General features: G+C 39.5%; 2 protein-coding genes across 3 annotated transcripts in view; both read left to right on the top strand.

Moving 5' to 3' along the window:
- Nucleotides 1–1845: 1845 nt before the first annotated feature.
- On the top strand, nt 1846–17340 carry cul5b (cullin 5b). 2 transcript variants are annotated; one of them, XM_069667949.1, is made up of 19 exons: nt 1846–1875; nt 4530–4639; nt 4755–4854; nt 5229–5405; nt 6193–6334; nt 6908–7053; nt 8582–8662; nt 9140–9233; nt 9882–10012; nt 11684–11791; nt 11896–11960; nt 12055–12187; nt 12647–12778; nt 13340–13463; nt 14245–14420; nt 14556–14717; nt 14888–15006; nt 15900–16023; nt 16228–17340. In XM_069667949.1, exons 1-19 carry the CDS (start codon nt 1852–1854, stop codon nt 16420–16422), a joined length of 2343 nt encoding a protein of 780 aa, XP_069524050.1. In that variant the 5' UTR covers nt 1846–1851; the 3' UTR covers nt 16423–17340. The 2 variants fall into 2 exon arrangements, with proteins under 2 accessions (XP_069524050.1, XP_069524049.1); XM_069667948.1 differs by having other exon boundaries at nt 9140–9278.
- Nucleotides 17341–20852: 3512 nt separating this feature from the next.
- The window catches only part of capn5b (calpain 5b), a 59879-nt gene continuing 57915 nt past the window's right edge, over nt 20853–22816 (top strand). Inside the window, exon 1 of the mRNA XM_069670493.1 lies at nt 20853–20963. The gene's annotated coding sequence lies outside the window, so the exon portion shown is untranslated. The remainder of the gene's footprint in view (nt 20964–22816) is intronic.

Genomic DNA, 22816 nt, shown 5'->3' with positions numbered 1-22816 from the left:
CATGATCCAGGATATGTTTTAACAATGAAAGTTACAACATAGCAGTTTGACTGGGTCTGGCATGTGATGCGTCTGGGACCACAGTAGGGCCACAGTGGTTTTCTGTTGCTGGCGTTCCTGTTGTCTCTGCACTTATTTCAGCTTTTTGCCACTTAGTTAAGAGTAGCTTGAGTTTGCCGTTTATTGTACACGTTGTTGTTTGTTTGCTGGATATTGAGAACCCTGTTTGAAAACATAAAAAACAAATACTGAAGTAAAAATGATGAACACATCACATCATTTTTGTTGTGCACATTTGGAAACAGAATACTGACCATGCTTCACAGATGTTTCTGATTTCTTCTGTGAGCATTCAAGGCTGCTTCGTTGGGGGATTTCGTCAAATAAATGGATCTCCTCTAGAGAAATCAAGATTTATAGGAATATTTGAAATCAGTATAAAGAGTCAATGTCAATTTTTTGAGACAAATCCAAGACTATGGATCTAAAACAAGCACTGTAGCATTATTACCTAAGAAATATGCTCTTTTTCTGGATCCACTGCTGGAATTTTCCCGCTCCGGAGACTCCACCCAATTCAAACCTGTTTAAAAAATTAAAAAGAAAAATTTGATTATAAAGGCAACACTCTAATAAAATTTGGAAATTCAATTTACAATGAAGTTGTGTTCATACTTACAGCAAACAAGAGCCATTTCCACAGAGTTGTGTTCAGTGTTCTTCACACAGGGGTCTCAAGGGTTCTGGTTGGTATTGATGTGACTTGGTATATATTGACCACACCTACTGACCATTTGGTCTCCCACAAACGTCCCTCTTCCCACCCCTGATCTGCTGACGACCCAACACCTACCTGTAGACTATCACCTTTAGTTTGAATCAAAATGGCTTTTTATTTCCACAAATGGTGGCTTTACAAAACGAAGATCTAACAATAGAAGCGGGGAAGGTGGAAACTTTATTTCCCTCTTAACACTTCTTGTTAGAGAACAGGGGATAACACCTCTCTATTCAGGTGATGCTAATCACACGTCACCATGCAAAATATGTGGCATACACTCAAACACCCACTCTTTTTCAATGCAAATTACAACACTGACGTACTTGACAGAAAGAAGGGGGTAAACTCTATAAAGCCATGACTACAATATAAATTATTTCCATCTACATTTCCTTATTTCTGTATGTTTTTATACTGGAAAATCCAACTACATATAAAACAACATATATATATATATGTATTTTGATGTATACACACTGTTTACTATACATGGATACTTGACAGCTAGAATACTGCTGTTTACTAGCTTGGTAGGTTTTTTTTTTCTTATTCTATGTTCCACTTTGAACAAGAATACCATTTTGAACCAAAACACAGCGCCAAATTCCTTGTATGTGTAAACCAACTTAATAAACCCGATTCTGATTCTGATTTTCTTATTTCAATTTTAGTTTGATGTAACATTTACATTTTATTAACAGTTTGAACAAAAAAATAATTGTTGTGCCTTTCCCGGTGTAGGTTCTGTAAATATTATTTTGTCTTATCTTTATTTATTGAAATACACAAATGTAAAACTGAAAAGGTGATGACAGTTAGGCCCTTTATCAAAACCGTATATTCAGTAAACTACGATCGTCAACTTATTTGATAAAATAGGAGCAAGAAAATAGGTTTAAACGTTAAATAATATAATGTCTTTAAAAATCCATCTTTTGTTGATAAATGACGTCTCACAGTTCACAATTAACTCAAATACTGCTTAGAAAGAGCCTATAGTATGATACGGTTAATCTTCATCCCTTCGTGTAAATCACGCGAGATTTTACGAGAGGATAAGTTGAGGGAACATGGCGACGTCTAATTTGCTAAAGGTAGGATCCCCTCCAATTCAATTATTTGTATTTAACGCTCGCTTAAGTACCTGTCACCTGCGTTGTGTGTTGTTGGCGTTTAGCTTTAACCTTTACGAACAGCACACAACACCTAAATGTGACTGTGCTGTCAGTGTTGACTTTATATGTGAGCAGTTAAGTTACATCTGGCTAACATTAGCTACTTATCAGTGATTTAGCTGGCTAAATAGAATAGCTACAAGACAGCTAGATATGAAGGTAAACGGCAGAAAAGAGTGGAGCCGGGAACACACAGAGACGGATAACGGGTGGTGGTCATATCGTTTGCTGTAACTGCGCGTAAATATCACTATTATTTGAGTGTGCGCTATCTACAAATCTTATATCATCTGTCATTCCAGTGGCACAGGGATCTGCAGCTGACCAGCCCATTAAAACACATGCTAAAGGCTGCCAAGAGCAACTGTCGTAGTAGTTTCTGTGTGAACGTTAATCCTGAACTGCTATCACGCTAGCTAAGCTTAGCAGCACAGAAACCTATAGCACTGTGTCATTATGTCTTTATGTAATCTAAAATCATAACGTCAAGCTGAGAGACACAGGTGGTGGCATAGCTAGGAGACACTAGACAGGAGCTTTATACCAGATAGAGAAAAATAGGATTGCAGTCAAAACACGAGAGTGTTGCATGGAAATAAAAGTAACTGCATGTACAGTATGTGCAGACAAGCAGTGCCAAACATGCATGTAATCTAATCTGCACTATAAGATAGCCTCAGTGCATTGATTGCTATCCCAACTGTGATTCTGTTCTCTCTGACAACATGACAGCCACACTAACTATGCCACCTTTACATGATTCAATAATCACATATACATGAAACTACAGCCTGTTTACTGTCAATACCTTAAACTAGGGCTGGGCGATATGGCCAAAATCCTATATCACGATATAGGATTTTTCACAATATAGGATTTGGCCCATTATCTTGAGATTACAAAGCTTGTTTTCTCTGATAATCTAAGCAATCTTTAAAAACAGAACAACAGGCTGGTCACTGTGGTATTACAGACCAGGACATGCTGCCATTGCCCATACGAATGAGGTACTTTAAGCCTGTTTCTATGTTTGTTTTGTGCTTTTGTGCTCGTGGGGATACCAGTTATGATCATCTGACATTATGGTAGTGCCGCGTCGTTATCTCCTGATAACCGTGGAAAATAGGTCGAGATCTCGAGAAAATTACCAGAAATTACTCGTTATCGCAGGAAAACAGAGTTAATAAAATGTATGGATGCATGTCCGCGTAGGGCTTCTGTATTTTTCATTTCATGATATATCATGTTTTCTGGTAATTTAGCAAATAATTATTCTATTTTTGGATAATCCTGTGTGAATTAAATACTTACTAAGTACTGAGTTTCCGTTTTCACTTGGGCTGAGCCTGTGTCCTTTTCTGCACATTAATGTCCATGTTAATAAACAGTGCCTCCCTCTATGGTTTGCTCCAGGTTCACTCCCACGTGCAAGGATTAGAACGTAAAGCGTTGTCAAAGTGACGGAAAGCAGTTCAGCCACTGATTTTGTGACATCACGATAGAGACGATATAGAAAATCACATACGACAGACATTTTCATATTGTTTTAATGATATATATTTTCATATTGCCCAGCCCTAATCCCAACTGTGATTCTGTTCTCTCTGTTACAAAATGACAGCTGCACTCAGTATGCCACTTTAACATGATTTTAATCATATTTAACTGAAACTACAGCCTGTTGACTGTCAAAACCTTAAATCCCTAAATTCACCTACACATCCGAAACCTTAAAGAGGAACTTCAACATCTTGGCAATAACAGGTCTGTTTACTAGCCTGTGAAGACATGTTGTACTTTAATGCTTCCTGCGGGGTTTGTCAAGTCTTTAGAGTGTAACCCCTGATCATCTAAATAAGCTTTATTGGCCAAGCCTGTGCACACATACTATACATTTTGCCTTTTTTTTAAAGTTGCTTTTCATGTAGTTATAAACAGAAGAAATCACAGGAAGATAGGCATACAGCAAAAAAGGACAACAAATCTTAACAAAGTGAGGTAAACTACAAGTCGGGAAAAATGGGTGTTTATAAAAATAAAAAACCCAACAATGAGTTGGCCTGCAGGGGAAAGAAATATAGCTACAGCTGACAATTTTCATGGTTCTTAGGCCAGGGCACATACGTACTTGATTTTAATGCTGTTCTGATTGTGAAACTATGAAATCTATGAATACATTTTATTCTATACAAATAATGTAAAACAGGGATGTGGTCAGCATTATAACAACTTTGGTAAGGAAACAACAACAAAGTCTATATTTATCTTATATACTGTTAATTAAGTTCTGTTCACATTGTACATATCATAGCTGCTTTACAATTTGAAAAATGCAAAATAACACTGTTAGGGTGATTCCAGAAAGTTTTTGTCATTGTTAAATGAATCAAAAATGATTTTAATGATGTTTAAAGAAGAGTATGAAAGTGTCGCTTTCCACAGAATGCATATAACCCTAATATTGAGTTTTGCTTTAAATGTGTTAATGCTTAAAGCTGTGCCTTGGCAAAACAAACAAACCCAAACAGTTTCATGTTCATCATGTAGTTCACTTCCTTCCTGTCTGTTTGCAGAACAAAGGCTCCCTTCAGTTTGAGGATAAATGGGACCTGATGCGTCCCATAGTACTGAAGCTGCTACGGCAGGAGTCCGTCACCAAACAACAGTGGTTTGACCTTTTCTCGTAAGTCTACTGTAATGCATCTGCTTTCAGACACTGATGCTTAATGCAAACATTTCAAGTTATTTTTTAATATACATATATAATTAATCCAACCATGTTGGTCCTCGTTCCACAGAGATGTCCACGCTGTATGTCTGTGGGATGACAAAGGTCCCGCTAAGATCCACCAGGCCCTCAAAGAGGATATCCTAGATTTCATCAAACAAGCACAAGCAGTAAGACCAAGAGCATGATGGGATTTATGTGGCAGCATCTTAAAAATGAGGCTTTTGAAATTGTGAAATTGTGTGCTTTTGGATTATCAGATAGATCTAATGGATAGGTTATCTGACTCATTAGAACTATTAGAAACTTGACCAAGCAATTTTTTTGGACAATTTTACTTATCTTATCTTACAACTTATTTACCTTATCGTTGCAGCTTGACGTTCAAAAATAACTTATTGTTACTGATATTGTTGCTTTTTATTACAGTGGCTAATCTTCTAATTGTCTTCTTCATAATCTATTCTTCTTGCTTCATATCTGTCAATGTGTCAGTTACATTCTGCAGCTGTCAATCATCCTCGTCTTGTGTTTCTTTCTTAAGCGGGTGTTGAGTCATCAGGATGACACGGCGTTGCTGAAGGCCTACATCGTGGAGTGGAGGAAGTTCTTCACACAGTGTGACATCTTACCCAAACCGTTCTGTCAGCTGGAGATCACTCTGATGGGAAAACAAGGGAGCAACAAGAAGTCCAACGTGGAGGACAGCATCGTCCGCAAGGTGAGGAGGAGTAACTATTGCCCCTTTTACACTGCCAGAACAAGGCGGGATAATAACGCCTCTGCATCTGCATTGGAGGTAATAACGATGTCCCCTTGAGGAAATTTGTCTTTGACTCCAATGTTGCGCACACCTCGCTTCCATTTCAGTAGGATCAATACATTATAAACAATAGAAACCAACGCAATCCGCATGTAAACAAGAGTACATGCCTGTGAAAAGACCACAAACATGTATTGCACGTTACCCATATTGCACAGATCCACATAAAAGAAGGTCTTAAGAGAAAAATATAAGAATATAGGAACACTATGATGCTATTGCACAATCCACAATCCATTAAAATTTTGATCCACATGGGCACAAATACATTTTTAAAACAGTGTAGTTTGAATTTGGGGACTCTATCGTCTGCTGGATGGTAAAAGTTCATATTCAGATGTGAGACGGGTCAGACAGAACTCTCTGGGCCTGCCTGAGAACAGCGCTGTGTGTGTGTATTTGTAGCACGCGCTGTTTGTTTACACCTCGCACACGTTTTGCTTTTGCAACACCTGAACGCTGTGAACACACACTGGGGCAGCTTTATGCTGGCGCTGCTTGGTCCAATGTCCAATGTAAAATGGCAAAGGTGGCACGACGGTGGAGCTGTGTTACAGCGTTTAGGCGGAACCGCAGTGTAAAAAGAGCTAATGATTAAAGCCAAATAAGGATGTAGTGCATGAGCTCTGTCCTTATACTGTGAGTAATTCTGATTGTGTCTCTGTTCTGACTGTGTTGACTCCAGTTGATGCTGGACACGTGGAACGAGTCCATCTTCTCCAACATTAAAAACAGGCTACAGGATAGCGCCATGAAGCTGGTCCATGCTGAGAGGCTGGGAGAGGCCTTTGACTCCCAGCTGGTCATTGGAGTGAGAGAGTCCTACGGTGAGAAAGACAGTAACACAGGTTGTTGTTCCAGTTTCCCCGCTCCACAGGCTTAACAGAGTCCTACAGGAATGAGTCCCAAAACCCCAGAAATGAGTGATGAGGTTTTTCAAATTGTTTTTTGTTAAGATGCCTGAGAAGGCTTAATCTCCCCCAAAAAGGATAGGGATTTCTCTTTGTATTCCAGGACACACAAACATGTGAAGAGTTTGTGTGTGCAGAATCCCCACTGGGTTCAATGCTCTGCCTTCCTAGAAAAAAATCTTAAATTATGCTTTGATTTTTAACTGTAATCTGTTTCGTGGAAAGCCACAAGGAGTTTTCCTTGTAGGGCGTGGTACAAAAATACAAAACAAAAACAAGGACCCACTCATTAAAACGTAGCTCCGCTGTGAGGGACTAGAGGTCAAATATTCCACAGGGTACCTTTAGGCAAATTACTGTGAATCAATTTGATGCAGCTGCCTCAGCCCTGTGTTTGTGATGTCTGAATTTGTTTTATTTGCTGAGGTCTCCTAAACGAGATTAATTATTTGCTTACATTGATGACGTGTTTTTTATTTTTCTGACCAGTGAACCTGTGCTCCAACCCTGACGATAAGCTGCAGATCTACAGAGACAACTTTGAGAAGGCATACATGGATTCTACTGAGAGGTTCTACAGAACACAGGCACCCGCCTACCTGCAGCAAAATGGCGTCCAAAACTACATGAAATATGTGAGAATGATTCATGGATTTATTTAAGACCCTAAAGACAGTAATGGGGGCGTGGGTTTAGCTCAGTTGGTACAGCAGGCGCCCCATGTACAGAGGCTTCAGTCCTCGACGCACTGATTGCAGGTCCAACTCCCGGTCTGCTGATCATTCGATGTCATCCCCTACTCTCTACCCCCCACGTTTCCTGTCTCGCTTCAGCTGTCCTATCGAATAAAAGCAAAAAGCCCCAAAAATCCAAAACAGTAATGGGAGCCAAGATGAAACGACAAGTTTTTTCAAACATTTGGGTATTTTTTTGTGTTATTATATCACAAGAAACAAGAAATCAGCCTAACCTAATAAACATAAACAAATGTCAGTATCCCTAATTTTTAGCATCCATTAATGCATGCACTTTGACGGGGAATAGAAATGACGAGGTGTTGATTTTGGCCAGTAGGATCACATACAATTTTTCCAACAGTGCTTTACAAGATTTAGCAATTTTTGTTGGCAGTAGGACACAGCTGTCTACGTAACAAGTGTTGCATAGTTGCCCTGGCCGAGGTCTGTTAGCAGGTGCATGAAATAGTGCATCTGTAAAAAGCAAAAAACATGGGTGCCTTTCCCCTTTTGCGCTAAGCATGGCAACGGTATCTTAAAACTTGTTTTTACCAGTTTTATAGCAATGATGTGTTGTGCTCAAACCTTCTAATAAGCTCAAAGAAAGTATAACAGGAGTTTACAAACAGGAGTTGGTTCCACTCACGACCAATCGGGAGTTTCTTTTTGCAGCTCTTATTCCACTCAATCTGATGTTCTCTTGGTAACAAAGAAAATAGCTGCTGTTGTAAAGTTGCCTGTTACAACACAATAAAGATGCTTGATTCTTCTATTGAGCCTGCTATTACCAGTTTTGATGACATTGGCCTTAATCCAACTGATATATCAAAAGAGAGAACAAGCAGATGAACAGAATGGTCCTCTGCTCTCGCTGACCTCTTCACACCCTCGAAACTGAAGCTCTGTGTCTTTTAAAACAGCGTGGGCCAGAAATGTTTGGCCTCTGTCACAGCGTAGTGTGTCAGCGTAGATCAAGCTTGTATCTTCAAGGGGAGCTCGGCCCCTCTCGAGACGTTTTCTGGAGTTAAAACCTTTAAAAGAACTTTAAAGACAGAATATTATATTAGTTTGGAAAATCTTCCATTCCGTTCTTTGAGGAGCGGGTTGAATGTTTGCATCAGTTTCATGCACATTTTTATGGGTCCAAGCACTGTGTTTTTGTCTTTGGGACACATATCCCGATGCAGTCGGTCAAACAAAATAAAGTAAACAGAACAGAACAGAGTCTTTTCATTCTATTAACAGTCACAGTTGCTTGTTATATTCTTTTGTTTGCCAGTGTGCTAATGGTGGTATTCAAGTTCTTTTTAAATGTCAGTTCCTCAGATAGGTACTTCATGTAGACACAACATGTCTGCTTCAGAACAGATTACTAACTATTTTCTTGTGCAATCAATGTGCATGCATTGTCGTGTATTTTCTGCAGGCTGATTCAAAGCTGAGGGAAGAGGAGAAACGTGCACTGCGATACCTGGAGACGAGACGTGACTGTAATTCTGTACAAGCAGTAAGTATAACACAGGAGTATGGTGTATTTCTATTTGGCAGACAATTTTGTAGTTAAGTTGGCTAACAAAACCTTGCAATCAGATTAGAAAGTTGTCCTCTGTTTCTGCGTCAAAATGCAACTCCAGTGTTTTGTATCTATTTTTTTTGTATTTATCTTTTTCATTTGTTTCAAAAGTATATGTAATATTTCTGCTTTAAGATTTGTAAAAACAAGAATTTTGATAAATATTTATTGAGTTCTGTTTTAACAACCTCCCAACAATTTTCAGTCCCCCTGAAAAACATAATGTTATTCAAGGTAATGGTGTCATTCATTTGCTTCTCTGTCGTCCATTTCTGCTTGTGTACAGACAACATGAGATAGATATCTTCTTTAAACAAAACTGTGAGGCAAATTTTCCAAGATGACATGTTTTATTTAGGTTTGCACATATCTCTTATGCACGTACTGTTTCCCCTCTGCTTATCTTCCCAGCTAATGGAGTGTTGCGTCAATGCACTGGTAACATCTTTCAAGGAGACCATCTTAGCCGAGTGTCCAGGCATGATCAAACGAAATGAGACAGAGAGTGAGTACGGCAGGACTGCTCCCACCAAAGGCTCAGCCAGCTCAGGTTTGCACCAGGAAATAGCCCTGACCAAACCTTCTTGTGCAGCATCTGTAGAACATCCCTTGTGTGTTTCCACCACCCTTCCTAAATGAATGTGAAGACGGACTGAGGGTCCAAACACAAGCAGCCACACACGTTGCCTGAACAAAATAACGTGACAGGTTCTTAAAATCCACTCAGGCATCTCAAAATGAGTTTATGCAACGTTTCTGTTCCAGACAATTTTCACAATTAAGTGTAAAATACTTTAATGAATAAGCTTAAGATTACATAACTGAGTCTTTTGCTCAGTTTCTTGGCTGCAAACCCTCCCATTATTATGTGAATATTTCTGTGTGTGTGTTTGTGAACGTGTGTGCGTCCAGGTTTCTGCTTATGCAGTTTGTTGGAACAAAAGGACAAAGGGCGTCCACAGTAATGGATTTTAAAGTAGCTCATCTTATGCTAGTTTCATAATGCAGCTTCATAATTGGAGCTTGGTATCGAATACATCAACATCAATTAATGCCTACATTGTTTCCACGTAGAGGTTCAGCTAATGATTATTCCCTTTGTTTAATTTGATTTATCTAATGAAGTAATTACGATGTTTTTCCTCCATCACAGAGTTGCACCTGATGTTCTCTCTCATGGACAAAGTGCCCAGCGGCATCGAGCCCATGCTGAAGGACCTGGAGGAGCACATCATGAGCGCCGGCCTGGCTGATATGGTGGCCTCAGCCGAGACGATCACCTCTGTGAGTGTCACTTACACACATATACTGATGAGGATGGAAATTTACTAGGGATGCACAATATTATTGGCACGTTATCGGTATTCTCACATTCTCGTCATTTTACTGGACTTAACATCAAACACGCCGGAAATACACTCACAGCCAAACCCAACACTAACAGAGTGTAACATGAACATCAGTGCAAAAACGAACACACATGATAAAAAGAGTCCGTCTGCGATCACTGATGTCTCAGTAGTAGCTGCAGTAAACAAGTCCGGGCATGTCTCCCTCACTGCTATGTTTCGGGGGGATGCTGCATTCAGGTGCACTCAGAAACGTGAGTGATCAGACACGTGACCTTTCGTTCAACGCCTCTTCCGTCTAGCGTGAAGAAGGGTGCAAGGTGTCTGCAGTATGGCAGTTTCTGGCCACTGCAATAAGAGCAGGCATGATATCAATTCCACTGCAGGGGAGACTTGATGTTCTCTGGTATTGGGTGGATAAAAACTTGTGCCTAATATATCGGTATCAAAATCGGCAATCGGCAAAAAGGTTTGGAATATATCTGCGTATCGGATAATGGCAAAAAAATCCAATATCGTGCAACCTTAGAAGAAAAGTCGGTCTATATGATGACGTCATACTTTCTGCTGCGCAAATTCATATTTTATTAATTTATTTGTTCATGATTCTTCACATGTAATAAGTATTAACTCATACCGATTTTATAACATTATCACTTCAACAGACAACAAACTTCACATTACAAGTTCACACAGGTGTTGCTTATGATCAGTTCATCATAGTTTATAACAAACAGAGCGGTGAGGATACAGTCATACAGGATATGCGGACATAGATGCGCAACCAAACCCACACTGGAGCAAAATGTGAGACAGCGTCAATGTTTTAACAGAGACTCCAGTCTGCAGTGATACACACACACACTACACACTTCACTGATAAACTAAGTTACATAAGGACAGATGATCAAATGAAGATCACTTTCTCGTCTCCACTTCTGTGCGTATTCACGTACCCTCACTATCTCTCTCTCAGTCAGACGTTATTACATAAGTAATCTACTAAAATGCATAATTTTAGAGAAATGCATAAACGTTATTTTCAGGAAATAAACAATAATCAAATCATCCTCATATAACACAGTGTCTCTGTACAGCTGCTGTATGACAGTGAACTCATACAGCTATCCCTGGATTGAACTCTGCTGTTCTCTCCGACAGAATCAGAATCAGAATTACTTTATTAATCCCGGGGGGATATCAGTTACTCTGACACAGAGAAAGCATAGAGAGTTAAATGCAAAAATAAAGTTATAAAAGCAAAAAAGTTATATACATAAAACTACTATGATAAAAAGAAGACGACAAAATAAAGGAAAAATAAGGAAACGAACAGGAGCAACTGTAACAGGCTGCACGAGCGGTCGGCACATGTGCACTCAGGATTATCAGTGCCTTAGCGTCTTTGGTTACTTTAGTTGAAAATCTCTACAAAACACCTCAATGTGTTCACGTGGAAAACTATGAATAAAAAAAACATAGGTACCGGTTTACATTGTGCCTGATTTTAGGCGGTGCTGCAGCATCCTCAGCACCCCTACTTCCCGCGCCTATGTTTCATGCTAATCATATTGATCGGTTACATCATCTATTTTTCATGTTGCAGGACTCAGAGAAATATGTGGAGCAGCTGCTCACCTTGTTTAACCGCTTCAGTCGACTGGTGAAAGAGGCCTTTCAGGACGACCCACGCTTCCTGACAGCCAGAGACAAAGTGAGCTCATCTTTTAACAGCTTACCCATTAACTATGCTCTGAAATTGTAGGAACTAATGTTAAAACTTAATCTTAACTGATTACACTTTACACTTCTTCCCAGGCATATAAAGCTGTTGTGAATGACGCCACTATATTTAAATTAGAACTTCCTCTGAAACAAAAAGGGTAAGAGATGCTCTCCTTTGATATTCAGCTTTTTCTTTGATTTAAAGACTTTAAAATGTCTGACTAAACTAGTTTTCCTCTCCTGTGTCTACAGGGTAGGTCTGAAAACTCAACCAGAGTCCAAGTGTCCAGAGCTGCTGGCCAACTACTGTGACATGCTCTTGAGGAAGACCCCACTGAGCAAGAAGCTCACCTCCGAGGAGATAGAAGCCAAGCTAAAGGAAGTGGTACGTTACGAAGAGCCCACGTGTTTTTATTGGGTTGTTATTAGCCCTGTGAAATTATGTTTAAGAATTTGAATATTTCTTTAATAGGTATTTAGTTAATTTAGTGTGATACATTTTTTAAAGTGTATTTTGACTCAGTTACAACTGCAATGGGCAGAGAGACGGATTTTAATTAATTACCTGTCAACATCGAGTTTGTAATTATTTTCAGGATTAGCAATGAGTTTTTAATTGCAGATGATCTTGTTTGGTTTGTACTTTAAACCACCAGTCACTCATATTGTTACAATCAGGGCCCATCACAAAGACCCGCATAATGAAATAGATCTTAGGCGCACCTACTGTGTAGGCGTCTCCAAGAGCTGCTGTTATTTTAGTTCATGTAGGTGCAGCAGCTAACAGGGCTAACTTTACTTTTAATGTGGGCTTCAGAAATAATCAGTGTGCTCTTGTGTGCAGCTGCTAGTACTGAAGTATGTCCAGAACAAAGATGTGTTCATGCGATACCACAAAGCCCACCTGACCCGTCGACTCATCCTGGACATCTCTGCAGACAGCGAGATTGAGGAGAACATGGTGGAGTGGCTCAGGGTGAGAGCTGGATTGATATACCATTCACTGTTTTTATTTTGCATCAGAAACATTAAAGGGGGTGTATTATGCTGATTTAAAGCTTCAAATTTCAATCTGTAATACCTGTGGAGTAGCTTAGCTTAATTTACAGTGAACAAAACTTTTTCTCACACTGGTGCTCTGTATAGGCCGTCATACGGTCGTCAGCTCTGTCCCTTTAAGAAACCCCGCCCCTACAAGCCCACTTTCTTCTGATTGGCCAGCTCTTTGAAGCCTGCTGAGGCTGCACTTTGTGATGTCAAAAAGTGCAGGGTGTAGAAAAAACAGTGTGAAACCTGGCGTTCACAGCAGCCTGCAGACTCAGCTGAGAAGCCTGGGGATTACTCCAACATACTTTTATCTACAAATTTGAAACTTAACCCATGTTTAGTCTGGACATCCAACATTGTAACATTATATATATATGTTTTAAAATTTGAATCAGCATAATACCCCCTCTTTAAGTGTATCCCAAAAATTAAAACAACGTAGATTTTCATCACCTATAAAAACTGTCTGTGATGTCATGAATCCTGACAGGAAGTAGGAATGCCCGCTGACTATGTCAACAAGCTGGCCCGGATGTTTCAGGACATTAAGGTTTCAGAGGACCTCAACCAATCATTCAAAGAGATGCATAAACATAACAAGCTGGCTTTACCAGGTAAGAGGTTGAAGTGCATCTCACACACCCTCATATACATGATGCTGGCGATTAAGTCTTCACATTTGAACAGCTAACATTATTGAATTTATGGTATTTCTACTCACTTAAAGACTTCATTATTTCTTAATCAATTTATTGTCATTAATTTATTGGCAGAACTTTAAAGCTAAGGGTTCTTTCCTTTTAAAGAACCGTTTGGGAAATGTAGTTTCTTGCCTTGGGAGGTTTTTTTTTGAAGTAGCTCTCTTGACAGCTCTCAAGCTCACTTATTAACAAGCTTGTTTCACCCTTCCACAGACGTGTAAAAACACAGTTGCAGCTCTATCTTGGTAACTTGCAGCCAAATGCCAAAGACTCCCTGTAATAATCCAGCATATGACCCCCTATTAAAACCAATATGTAACTTTTTTTAAACTTCAGTTCAATGACATGTTAACAACATGTACAGGTACAATATGTTAATTATTGAGCTTTAGAGGTATTGAAATGAGGATTGTATAAACCTTTGACAGAACCAGACTGGCTTGTTCCCGCATGTTTCCTCCTTTGTGCAGAGATAAACTAACCTTCTCTCTGTTCTCGCTTCACATATACAGTACAGAAAAGAGTGATATGTCTCTTCTTATTTAACTCTGTTGGGAATAAGAATATTTCTTTAGTGTCAAATCAGTCTTTTAATTTTGCACAAAGTTTCACACAATCAAAGTTCTGACAAAACCTCAAGTTTAAGAATAAGATGTCATTATTCACTAAGATGTCTCCGTGTGTTTCCCTGCAGCTGACTCAGTCAACATAAAGATCCTGAATGCTGGAGCATGGTCAAGGAGCAGCGAGAAGGTTTTTGTCTCTCTCCCTACAGAGCTGGAAGATTTGATACCAGAGGTAGAAGACTTCTATAAGAAGAACCACAGCGGCAGGAAGCTACACTGGCATCACCTCATGTCCAACGGCATCGTGAGTGAAGCAGATCTGCAAAGAGAAACACACCATAACTAAGAAAGCAAAATCATTAAGTCTACAAGCTTTTGTGGTTGTGATATGCACTGATTTGATTAGTGAAAGGGACTTAACAAAATGTAATTTCTCCAGATAACCTTTAAGAATGAGGTGGGGCAGTACGACCTGGAGGTGACCACCTTCCAGTTGGCCGTGCTGTTTGCCTGGAATCAGAGGCCCAGGGAGAGGATCAGCTTTGAAAACCTCAAGCTAGCCACTGAGCTGCCGGACGCCGAGCTGCGACGCACTCTCTGGGTAAATCGAAGGACGATAAAGACTAATTTATTAACAAGTACACATGTCAGAACCACAGAATAAACACACTGCAGGGCTGATATTATAGTGTAAAGCATTTGATCTATTTTAATAATTAGATTGTGTTTTACCATTTCAATCTATACTATCATGCTTTTTCCCTCTCCAAGTCTCTGGTTGCGTTTCCCAAACTGAAGCGGCAGGTGTTGTCGTACGACCCGGTGGTGTCTTCACCCAAAGACTTTGCAGAAGGAACACTATTCTACGTTAACCAGGAGTTTTCTCTCATGTAAGGAAAAGTCAAAGTGTTCAGCCTGCCTCTCTCTTCTTCCTCATTATGCTTGCTAGTTTCATTATTGTGAATTTACAACTTAATACATTTCATGTTGTGTTGTCTCTCTTGATAGCAGCCTTTAGAAATGTAATTAATTGCTATTCTTCGCATTGATGTTTTCTTGCCTTAAAAGTTGTAATGTCGAAGATCCTATGGCGATAAACGGTCATTGCAGGAGCACACTTCCCAGACAGTGTTGCATGTGTGACGTCCACAGTTGGCTCCGGTTGGAGCTCTTGATTTTCCTCGCTGATGGTCGCTTTCCTTTTCAGACTGTTTGCTTCATCTGAGCGTCGAGTTTGTTTCTTTTTCTTTGGATTTTCACTTATTTTTGAAGTTGTATCTGTAGTCATCCATCTTTTCTTTGTCTGTTCAGCCATAGTAGATTACTGTTTACTCGCAACACTTGCAGAGAACGGAAAAGCAGCCGCTTAGCTCCGCCTACCCTCTCTGGCAGACCAACCACTGCTGGGCGCCGCTTGTGATTTTTCCACAAATGTCACCACAGACACCCAGTCCATAATAATACTATATACTGCAAATGCAAAGGCTTTCATCAGTGGGCCATAGGCTCAATCACCAGTGTTACATCATTTGGCGATAGATAGTGACTTTACATTTATTTAAATGAAAATCTTCCAGATTATTACTTTAAGTCTTTTGCTATGGTTGCACAAAAACATCTAACTTTGAACACTACTTCCATCTGGGCGTTTGCTTTGATGTGTGATGCAAAAGCTATAAATTATTGTTGAGAGAATCTAACTCCCTCACTTCTATTAGGTCTCCTGCACATTTTAATTTAAAATTGATCCTGAGTTTTTGTTTATTTTATCAAACCTTTACAGAAAAAACTCCAAAGTACAGAAAAGGGGGAAGATTAACCTGATTGGTCGGCTGCAGCTCACCACAGAGCGAATGAGAGAGGAGGAGAACGAAGGCATCGTCCAGCTCAGGATACTCAGAACGCAGGTATGGAGACAAGTTCACAGCATGCAGGTGAAGATACTCTGTTATGTAACTCCACCTGCTGTGAATAAATAGTTTCACCTTTCATTTCCCGACATGACGTTTCAGGAGATACCTGTGGCTTTGTTTGTTTAAACTCACAGGCTACAATATTATCCATCTGTCTTGCTTATTTTTCACACCCGTCTGTGTGTTTCTCTCGTCCAGGAGGCCATAATCCAGATCATGAAGATGAGGAAACGCATCAACAACGCCCAGCTGCAGACGGAGCTGGTGGAGATCCTAAAGAACATGTTTTTACCACAGAAGAAGATGATCAAGGAGCAGATCGAATGGCTGATAGATCACAAGTACATAAAGCGGGATGAGACCGATATAAACACCTTCATCTACATGGCATAGCACAGCACATCTGGATGACTCGTTTTGACTTTCAATGGATCAGGCCTGATGGACACTAGGATACTTCCAGGCTCCCCGTCCTCTATTTAAAAAGAAAAAAAAATCGTGTGCAGGGAGGCATGAATTTAAGACTGAGACCTACCTATTTAAAAAAAACAAAGTGGAACTTCCTGCCTTAAAGTTGTACAAAGAAAAAATGCAAAAATTGCATCGGGAGTCTGCACCAAGTGGTTATAACTGTTTTTAGTTGGAGGGAGTTTCTTTGCTGTCAGGATGAGGCCGTCAATGGTGGGGTTTTGGTGTAATCTGCAGCCACTACAACACTTCTGCTCAATGCTCGTGTGAGTCTCAAGGCATGCTGACAGGAAGAGCTGAGGAACTTTGGATCTCAAAATATCTGCAGTCCAGTTTTAACCCACATCAAAACCCAGACTATCTGAACTTTGAACAAAACCTCTTCACTCAAAGGCGATGCTGCTTTAACCCAGCTACTCGGCCTCTAGCCGGGGGGGTCCTGATGCTGCGTGACTCTCTGCAGTCATAGTTAAAGTGATCAAACACTTATTCCGGACATTCAGTGTGTACAAAGAGACAGATAAGCACTTCACAGTTTGCAGAACTGAACCAGACAGGAACCTACAGTAAAGCTAACTCCAGTCCTCTGTCCCTGGCTAAAATAGGAGAATGATGGGAAAACATTAGCATATTGCTCAATTCAGAATCAATTTCCCTCCTCCAAACATACCCAGGGACAGAGGGGGGGTCAAACCGGGAGCACAGCTCATGTTTGTGTCAGTTGTCTTTCTTGCAGGAAGCCTGGGAGAAGAGGCTGAGGTCAGTATTACATGTGGTAAATACTACAATTCAAAGCTATAAGAGAGTGTACCATGAGATGTGAATAATGAAATGAAAAATAAACAGCACCTTATTATAAAACAACACGCAGATTTGTCATTTATCCTAGCTTAAAGTTATAGTCTCTAAGATCTCAGTTTCGTTCTCCTTATCACCTATGGCGATAAACACTAATTGTGGGAGCACACCTCCCAGATATCCAGACAGTGTTGCATGTGTGACGTCCACGGTTGGCTCCGGTTGTAACTCTTAATTTTCTTCACTGACAGTTGCTTTCCTTTTTAATTTGCCTTCATCTGAGTGTCGAATTGTTCTTTTTCTTTGGATTTTCACTTATTTTTGAAGTTGTATCTGCAGTCATCGATCTTTGTCTTTTGTTTGTTCAGCCATAGTAGATGCAGAGACCAGAAAAACAGGCCTCTTAGCTCCACCTACCCTCTCTGGCAGACCAGCCACTGCTGGGTGATGGAAAACACATCACTAACTGGGCGCCACTTGTGGTTTATTCCACAAATAAATGTCTCACCAGACACCTACAAGTTGCCAGAAATTCTTCTTGCCAAGAGTTGGAAGAAACAGTCGCGAAAATGTACTTTTAGCAGTGAGAGGTTATGGGTCCAGAGATAACAAAACAAAGGAATTAAGACTAAAAGGACCTTGGTTAACCGTTAGACAGGATCTGTTGGTTTGTAAAGGGACAACAGTTGGTGACAAAAGATTTAAAAAATCATAGCTGTGCAGCAGAAAAATTATCATCAACAGTTTGGAGTTTGTGAAAAGCATGTTGATGACTGAAACAATTAGGGGAAAAAATTTGGACTTCTGATCCACCAGTCCAGAGAGCAGCCATCCTGCAGGGAAACCAAATTTTGCTCGTTCAGTCCTTTTTTTGGTCGCTAAACAAAGCCTAAAACAAATATCAATCGGCTTTTCAAGAGCTTTGTTGTCAGGATTCATATCCAGGATAAAGGGCTTCAGAATGACAAATTTGTCTTTTTGCCTTTTGTCTTTAAAAACAACATTGAATTGATTTTAAATGGCTGCACACGCTAGAGGATGCTTGGGACTTAAACCAGGTATGATGACAAAGAACAAACAGAAATGTTATCTTAAATCTTAGAAATCATCACTGTCGACATTGCCAATTTGTCGCCGGTTATTAATCAGATTTACATTTAAATTTTACTGTTCTCCCTCCGTCATATTTTGGTTCCTTATCCTTTCAATTAAATTTCTCTCAACAATGCTGTAAATGTCAAACTCGTGGTAGTGATTACCTGTCCAGATGAACAAAATTTTGAACAAATTCAAGGACTTGAGATATTTCACTGGATCAGAGAAAATGTTGACCTGTTGGTAGCCCAGGAGGACATCAGGAGTCAGGAGATCTCTAGAGTAATTTGGTTAAGAACTAGCATTAAGCTTCATCCTCTGGGAACCTTAAATATCTGTAACTAATTTAATGCCAATACATGTGATAGTTGTCCATATCTCACCAAAAATGTCAAACTCATGAGTCTCTCTTAACTATAAAAAAGTCAAACTTGTTTCTGGGGACCATGAATGTCAGTACAAAATGTAATGGCAAATAATCAAATAGCTGTTTGAACATTGAGTAAAATTGCCATTACAAAAATGTTGCTCAAGGCTAGTTACTATGATTGTTGTAATGGAACAATTACCTTTACTTCATCACAATGACTTTTAAAATTGAATGTTCCTTTCTTAATGTAATCTGCTTTCTCACTAATCCCTGGAGTCACATTGCCATTTTCTACTCATAAAAAAACATTAATTCACAAGTTGAAAAATTATATTCCCCATCATGGTGACAAGAGGAGCATTTAATGGTGGTTGACCAGTAGATGGCGCCAGAGCAATGCTGCACCAAATCTTGTTTTGAATAAGTAATTATAGCAAAGTGTGCATAGAGATTCCTCCAAACATTGCTGTCTCTCTACTTGTGATTTGGCTTTCAAAAGTGGTAGTTCATTTGTATGTAACTATTATATAAATATAGTGTTTAAAGTAAGATTATATATACTCAAACTTATAAGTTTAACACAATATTTTTTAATATTTACAGTTAGCATTTTGACAGTTTAGTTTTCTTACTTTTTCTATAACAAATTATCAAAAAAAATTTACTCTCACTTTGGCTAGTTTTCAAAATACTGAGTATTAATTACACACATCTTTACCTTCAAATTGTACAGCATTATAGTATTATTTATTATAGTTCAGGTTAAGCTTCTTTTTTTTTTTTTTTAAGACATCAAAAATAATGTTTTCTACATGCCCTTTGAATAGACAGGTAAACACAATAGTACCTATATGTTATAAGTTAATATGAAAGTTTTAGACCTGGCGTTTTTTTATTTTTATTAATACAATCCAAACTCACACTACTGATTTGTTTTGCTGATATGGATGTATCTGGTATTTTTTTCAAGAAGAAATACCTAATAAAACTGCTAATTTTTTTTATTTATACCTTCTCAGGAGTTACATGTAGCCAGCGTTGAAACTGAAAAGCTGTAATTAGGGGGATACTTTTTTCTTAATTACAGCATATTGCATCCTCTTGTTATTTGTGACAAAGGGGATTACAGCAGGCCTCTTAGCTTTGCGCATGCTCAGTCTGCAGCAACCCTCTGCCTCTATCGCTCCCTCGGCCCCCCCGCCATCCCCGCGCAACCTCCTCTCGCGGTTGAGCTGAGGACCACAGTCATGTACTGAGCATATATAAGACTTCCTGTTTAATCCTTCAAAATAAAACATAAATCCTGCCATGAAAACACAACGTTAGACGCTTTATACTTTTGTTTACATTTTCGGGATAATATTTTTTTATTTATTATATTAAATAAAGGCTTAAATCATGACATATATGATTATTATATATCCTTTAGTTCTGTTTTTGGTTTACGCAAACATTTGGTTTAGCTGCTAATGCTCATACTAAAATATGTATATAATATATCACCAATTAGCTTGTTTACAAGTTTCGCTAACTTTTTCTGCCGTTTTTACAGACAAGTTATACATGATATATTTGATATTATCAATTCACAATATTTTTTAAAACATACATATTATCATTGTCAATGTTTTGTATATAAATTATGTCAGTAGACTGATTAAATATTATTAAATAATTATTTATACAGTCTATGTTAAATAATGAAGTTCTGCCAGACATTGTATGTTTTTTCATGGTTACTTTTAATACACATATTTGTATAAATATTATTATTTAAATGTACATTTTCAGCTACTTGTATGCACATTATACTTATTTTTTATTTTATTTTTATTTTATATTTATATAAATAATAAATATAATATTTTTTTCTTTTAACTATCTTTCTACCCGGAACTTTGCAGTCATATTCTCTGTGTAAAGACAACTGGCTAATAGTTTTTAATTCTTGGATTGAATCTTTTTATTTTTAAATCAGGAGTGGATGACTTCCGCTCTTCCCGCCGTCTTCTTTATGGCAGCTTGACGCAGCTCGCTCGGGTGAGGAGAGGAGAGAGGAGAGTGGAGCTCCGTCAGCGGACCAGGCAGGGAGAGCGTGGTGAGGATTCCCAGCAGCCCCAGGAGAGAGAGAGCCGGACCGGCTGGACCCCCGGAGGAGGACCCGAGAGAGAACCACGTTGCCACGGGAGAGGCCTCAGTTCAGGTAACCGCGCTAACCATCAAACCGGTTCGCACTGCTTCCCGGGCAGGCAGGTGCTTCTAACGGGCTGCTGGAGATGGAGAGGCGGCGTTCGGCTAGCCGCACAAAGCGGCTTGTTAATTCTCTGGAGAACCGAGATCCTATTACTTACTTACCGTAGCCGTCTGATTCATATGGCCTCTGTGTGCGGGGTGGCTGAGCTGATAACGTGAGGTGAGGGTGGGGGTTAAATAAATATTTATCAAACCACCGTGTTGTACTAGTGTGGAAGGGGCTATTTTAGGGACGTTTTTAGTTTGCGCAAAAATAGCGGCATATATCGAATATCAGAGCCGCTGAAGCTGCTTCAGTGTTTCTATTTGTGGGCTGCATTGCTTGTTTACATATTCAGCACAATATATGGGCATTATTTGGTATGGAAACGGTCTGTACAAATTCAAATTTTGATCTTATATTCATAATTTCTATGCACAAAGATGAAGCCACAGTTGCCTTAAGTCTATATGGAAGCCATATCCGAAAATAACAACATCAGTGGAGCATTCAGGAGCAATGATATCTGCAGGCTCATAGTATTGTAACATTACAAGAATGTTGCTCTAACTAAATTATAATAACAGTTATTGATAATGGCTCTACTTGAAAGGCTTAGTAAGTTTTGTTGTCAGTTGGGACTTGTTAGTGTGTTCTTGTGTCATGTTTTCAGCCTCTGTCTGATGCTGTGGAGCCTGTTTTCCTCCGCATCAGGAGCAATGAATTAATAATCTCAGGAATGTGTTGTTCTGCAGAGCACCAAGAGGGGAATGGATGCACATTAATAGTCTATGCCCATGTGTAAGCTCCAGTTTAGGCTTCATGCCAGGTATAATGTTCTGAAAAGTGGAGTCTGGAGACTCCCGGCAGGTCTAATAGGGGTTTCTACAGGGTCTAAAATCAATATAAATTACCAACTGTGGCTGATTTAATCGCTGATTTTATCCTTACTGCTGTTACCTCCACACCAGCAAGTTAAATAATGTACAGTTCATTTTAAAACAACAATTATAGCAGTTAATTTCTTTTTAGATGTCTAACATGAATTCTGATTAAATCGGGGTTTATGGCACAACTTGATCTCGATCAAGGGGTCCACAACTGCAACACAGATTTGAATTTCAGCCCCTTCATTTTAACGACTTCAAGTAAGATTAAAAAACTCTTGGTCTCCCTCTCAGTATTTGCAACAAAAAACACAAGAAAAACCAGTGCATTAGAACTATCAGGATTAAACACGATAAAGCAACATATGTAATTGTATTTGTCGAACAAATTAAGTAGTTGTTAAGTTGGTATTTGGACAATGTTTTTGATCATTTGTTGTAAGATAGGCTTCCCTACACATAAACAAATTTAAGTGGTGTCAAAACAGACGATTGGGTATTTAAATGTTGGGAAAGAAATCGTGGTAACAGGAATTAAAGTGAGGAACTGAAGCTGTGTGGACTGTAAGCAGAGAAAAGTGACTTGCAGTGCAAAGTGTCGTATGTCATGGCCAAGCCTACAGTAGCTGGCAGCAGGAGAAGATACTGCAGAGAGGAGATCACGATGCTGGGAGGAGGATGGGAGGCTGGGATAGCCCTCCTCCCTGATGCAGGAGGGTAGGGGGGGTTGAGGGGGTGGATGAGGGATGGTCTGGCGCACCCCTCCCTCCCCTCTCTCTCTCTCTCTCTTTCTCCCTGGTATACTGGTGCATTACTGCTCACTGTTCACTTCTCGGAGTGTAATCAGTCTGTCAGCAGAAGCAGACTCAATCAGTCACTCCTCCCTCCACCACCAATACCAACTCCCCTGAACACACTCCACCCTGATCTCTGACC

This window comes from Semicossyphus pulcher, unplaced genomic scaffold (assembly GCF_022749685.1).
Source record: "Semicossyphus pulcher isolate SPU_LCO1_2020_fin unplaced genomic scaffold, fSemPul1.0.p SCAF_10, whole genome shotgun sequence".
Lineage (NCBI taxonomy): Eukaryota > Metazoa > Chordata > Actinopteri > Labriformes > Labridae > Semicossyphus > Semicossyphus pulcher.
Note: the sequence above shows the minus strand (reverse complement) of the source record. Positions and strands in the feature narration are given on the sequence as shown.

Coding starts and splice junctions, on each gene's coding strand:
- cul5b (XM_069667948.1), top strand. CDS start 1,852: ATGGCGACGTCTAATTTGCTAAAG. Junction 11,961..12,054: donor CTTCCTCTGAAACAAAAAGG/GTAAGAGATGCT, acceptor CTGTGTCTACAG/GGTAGGTCTGAAAACTCAAC. Junction 16,024..16,227: donor TCAGGATACTCAGAACGCAG/GTATGGAGACAA, acceptor TCTCTCGTCCAG/GAGGCCATAATCCAGATCAT.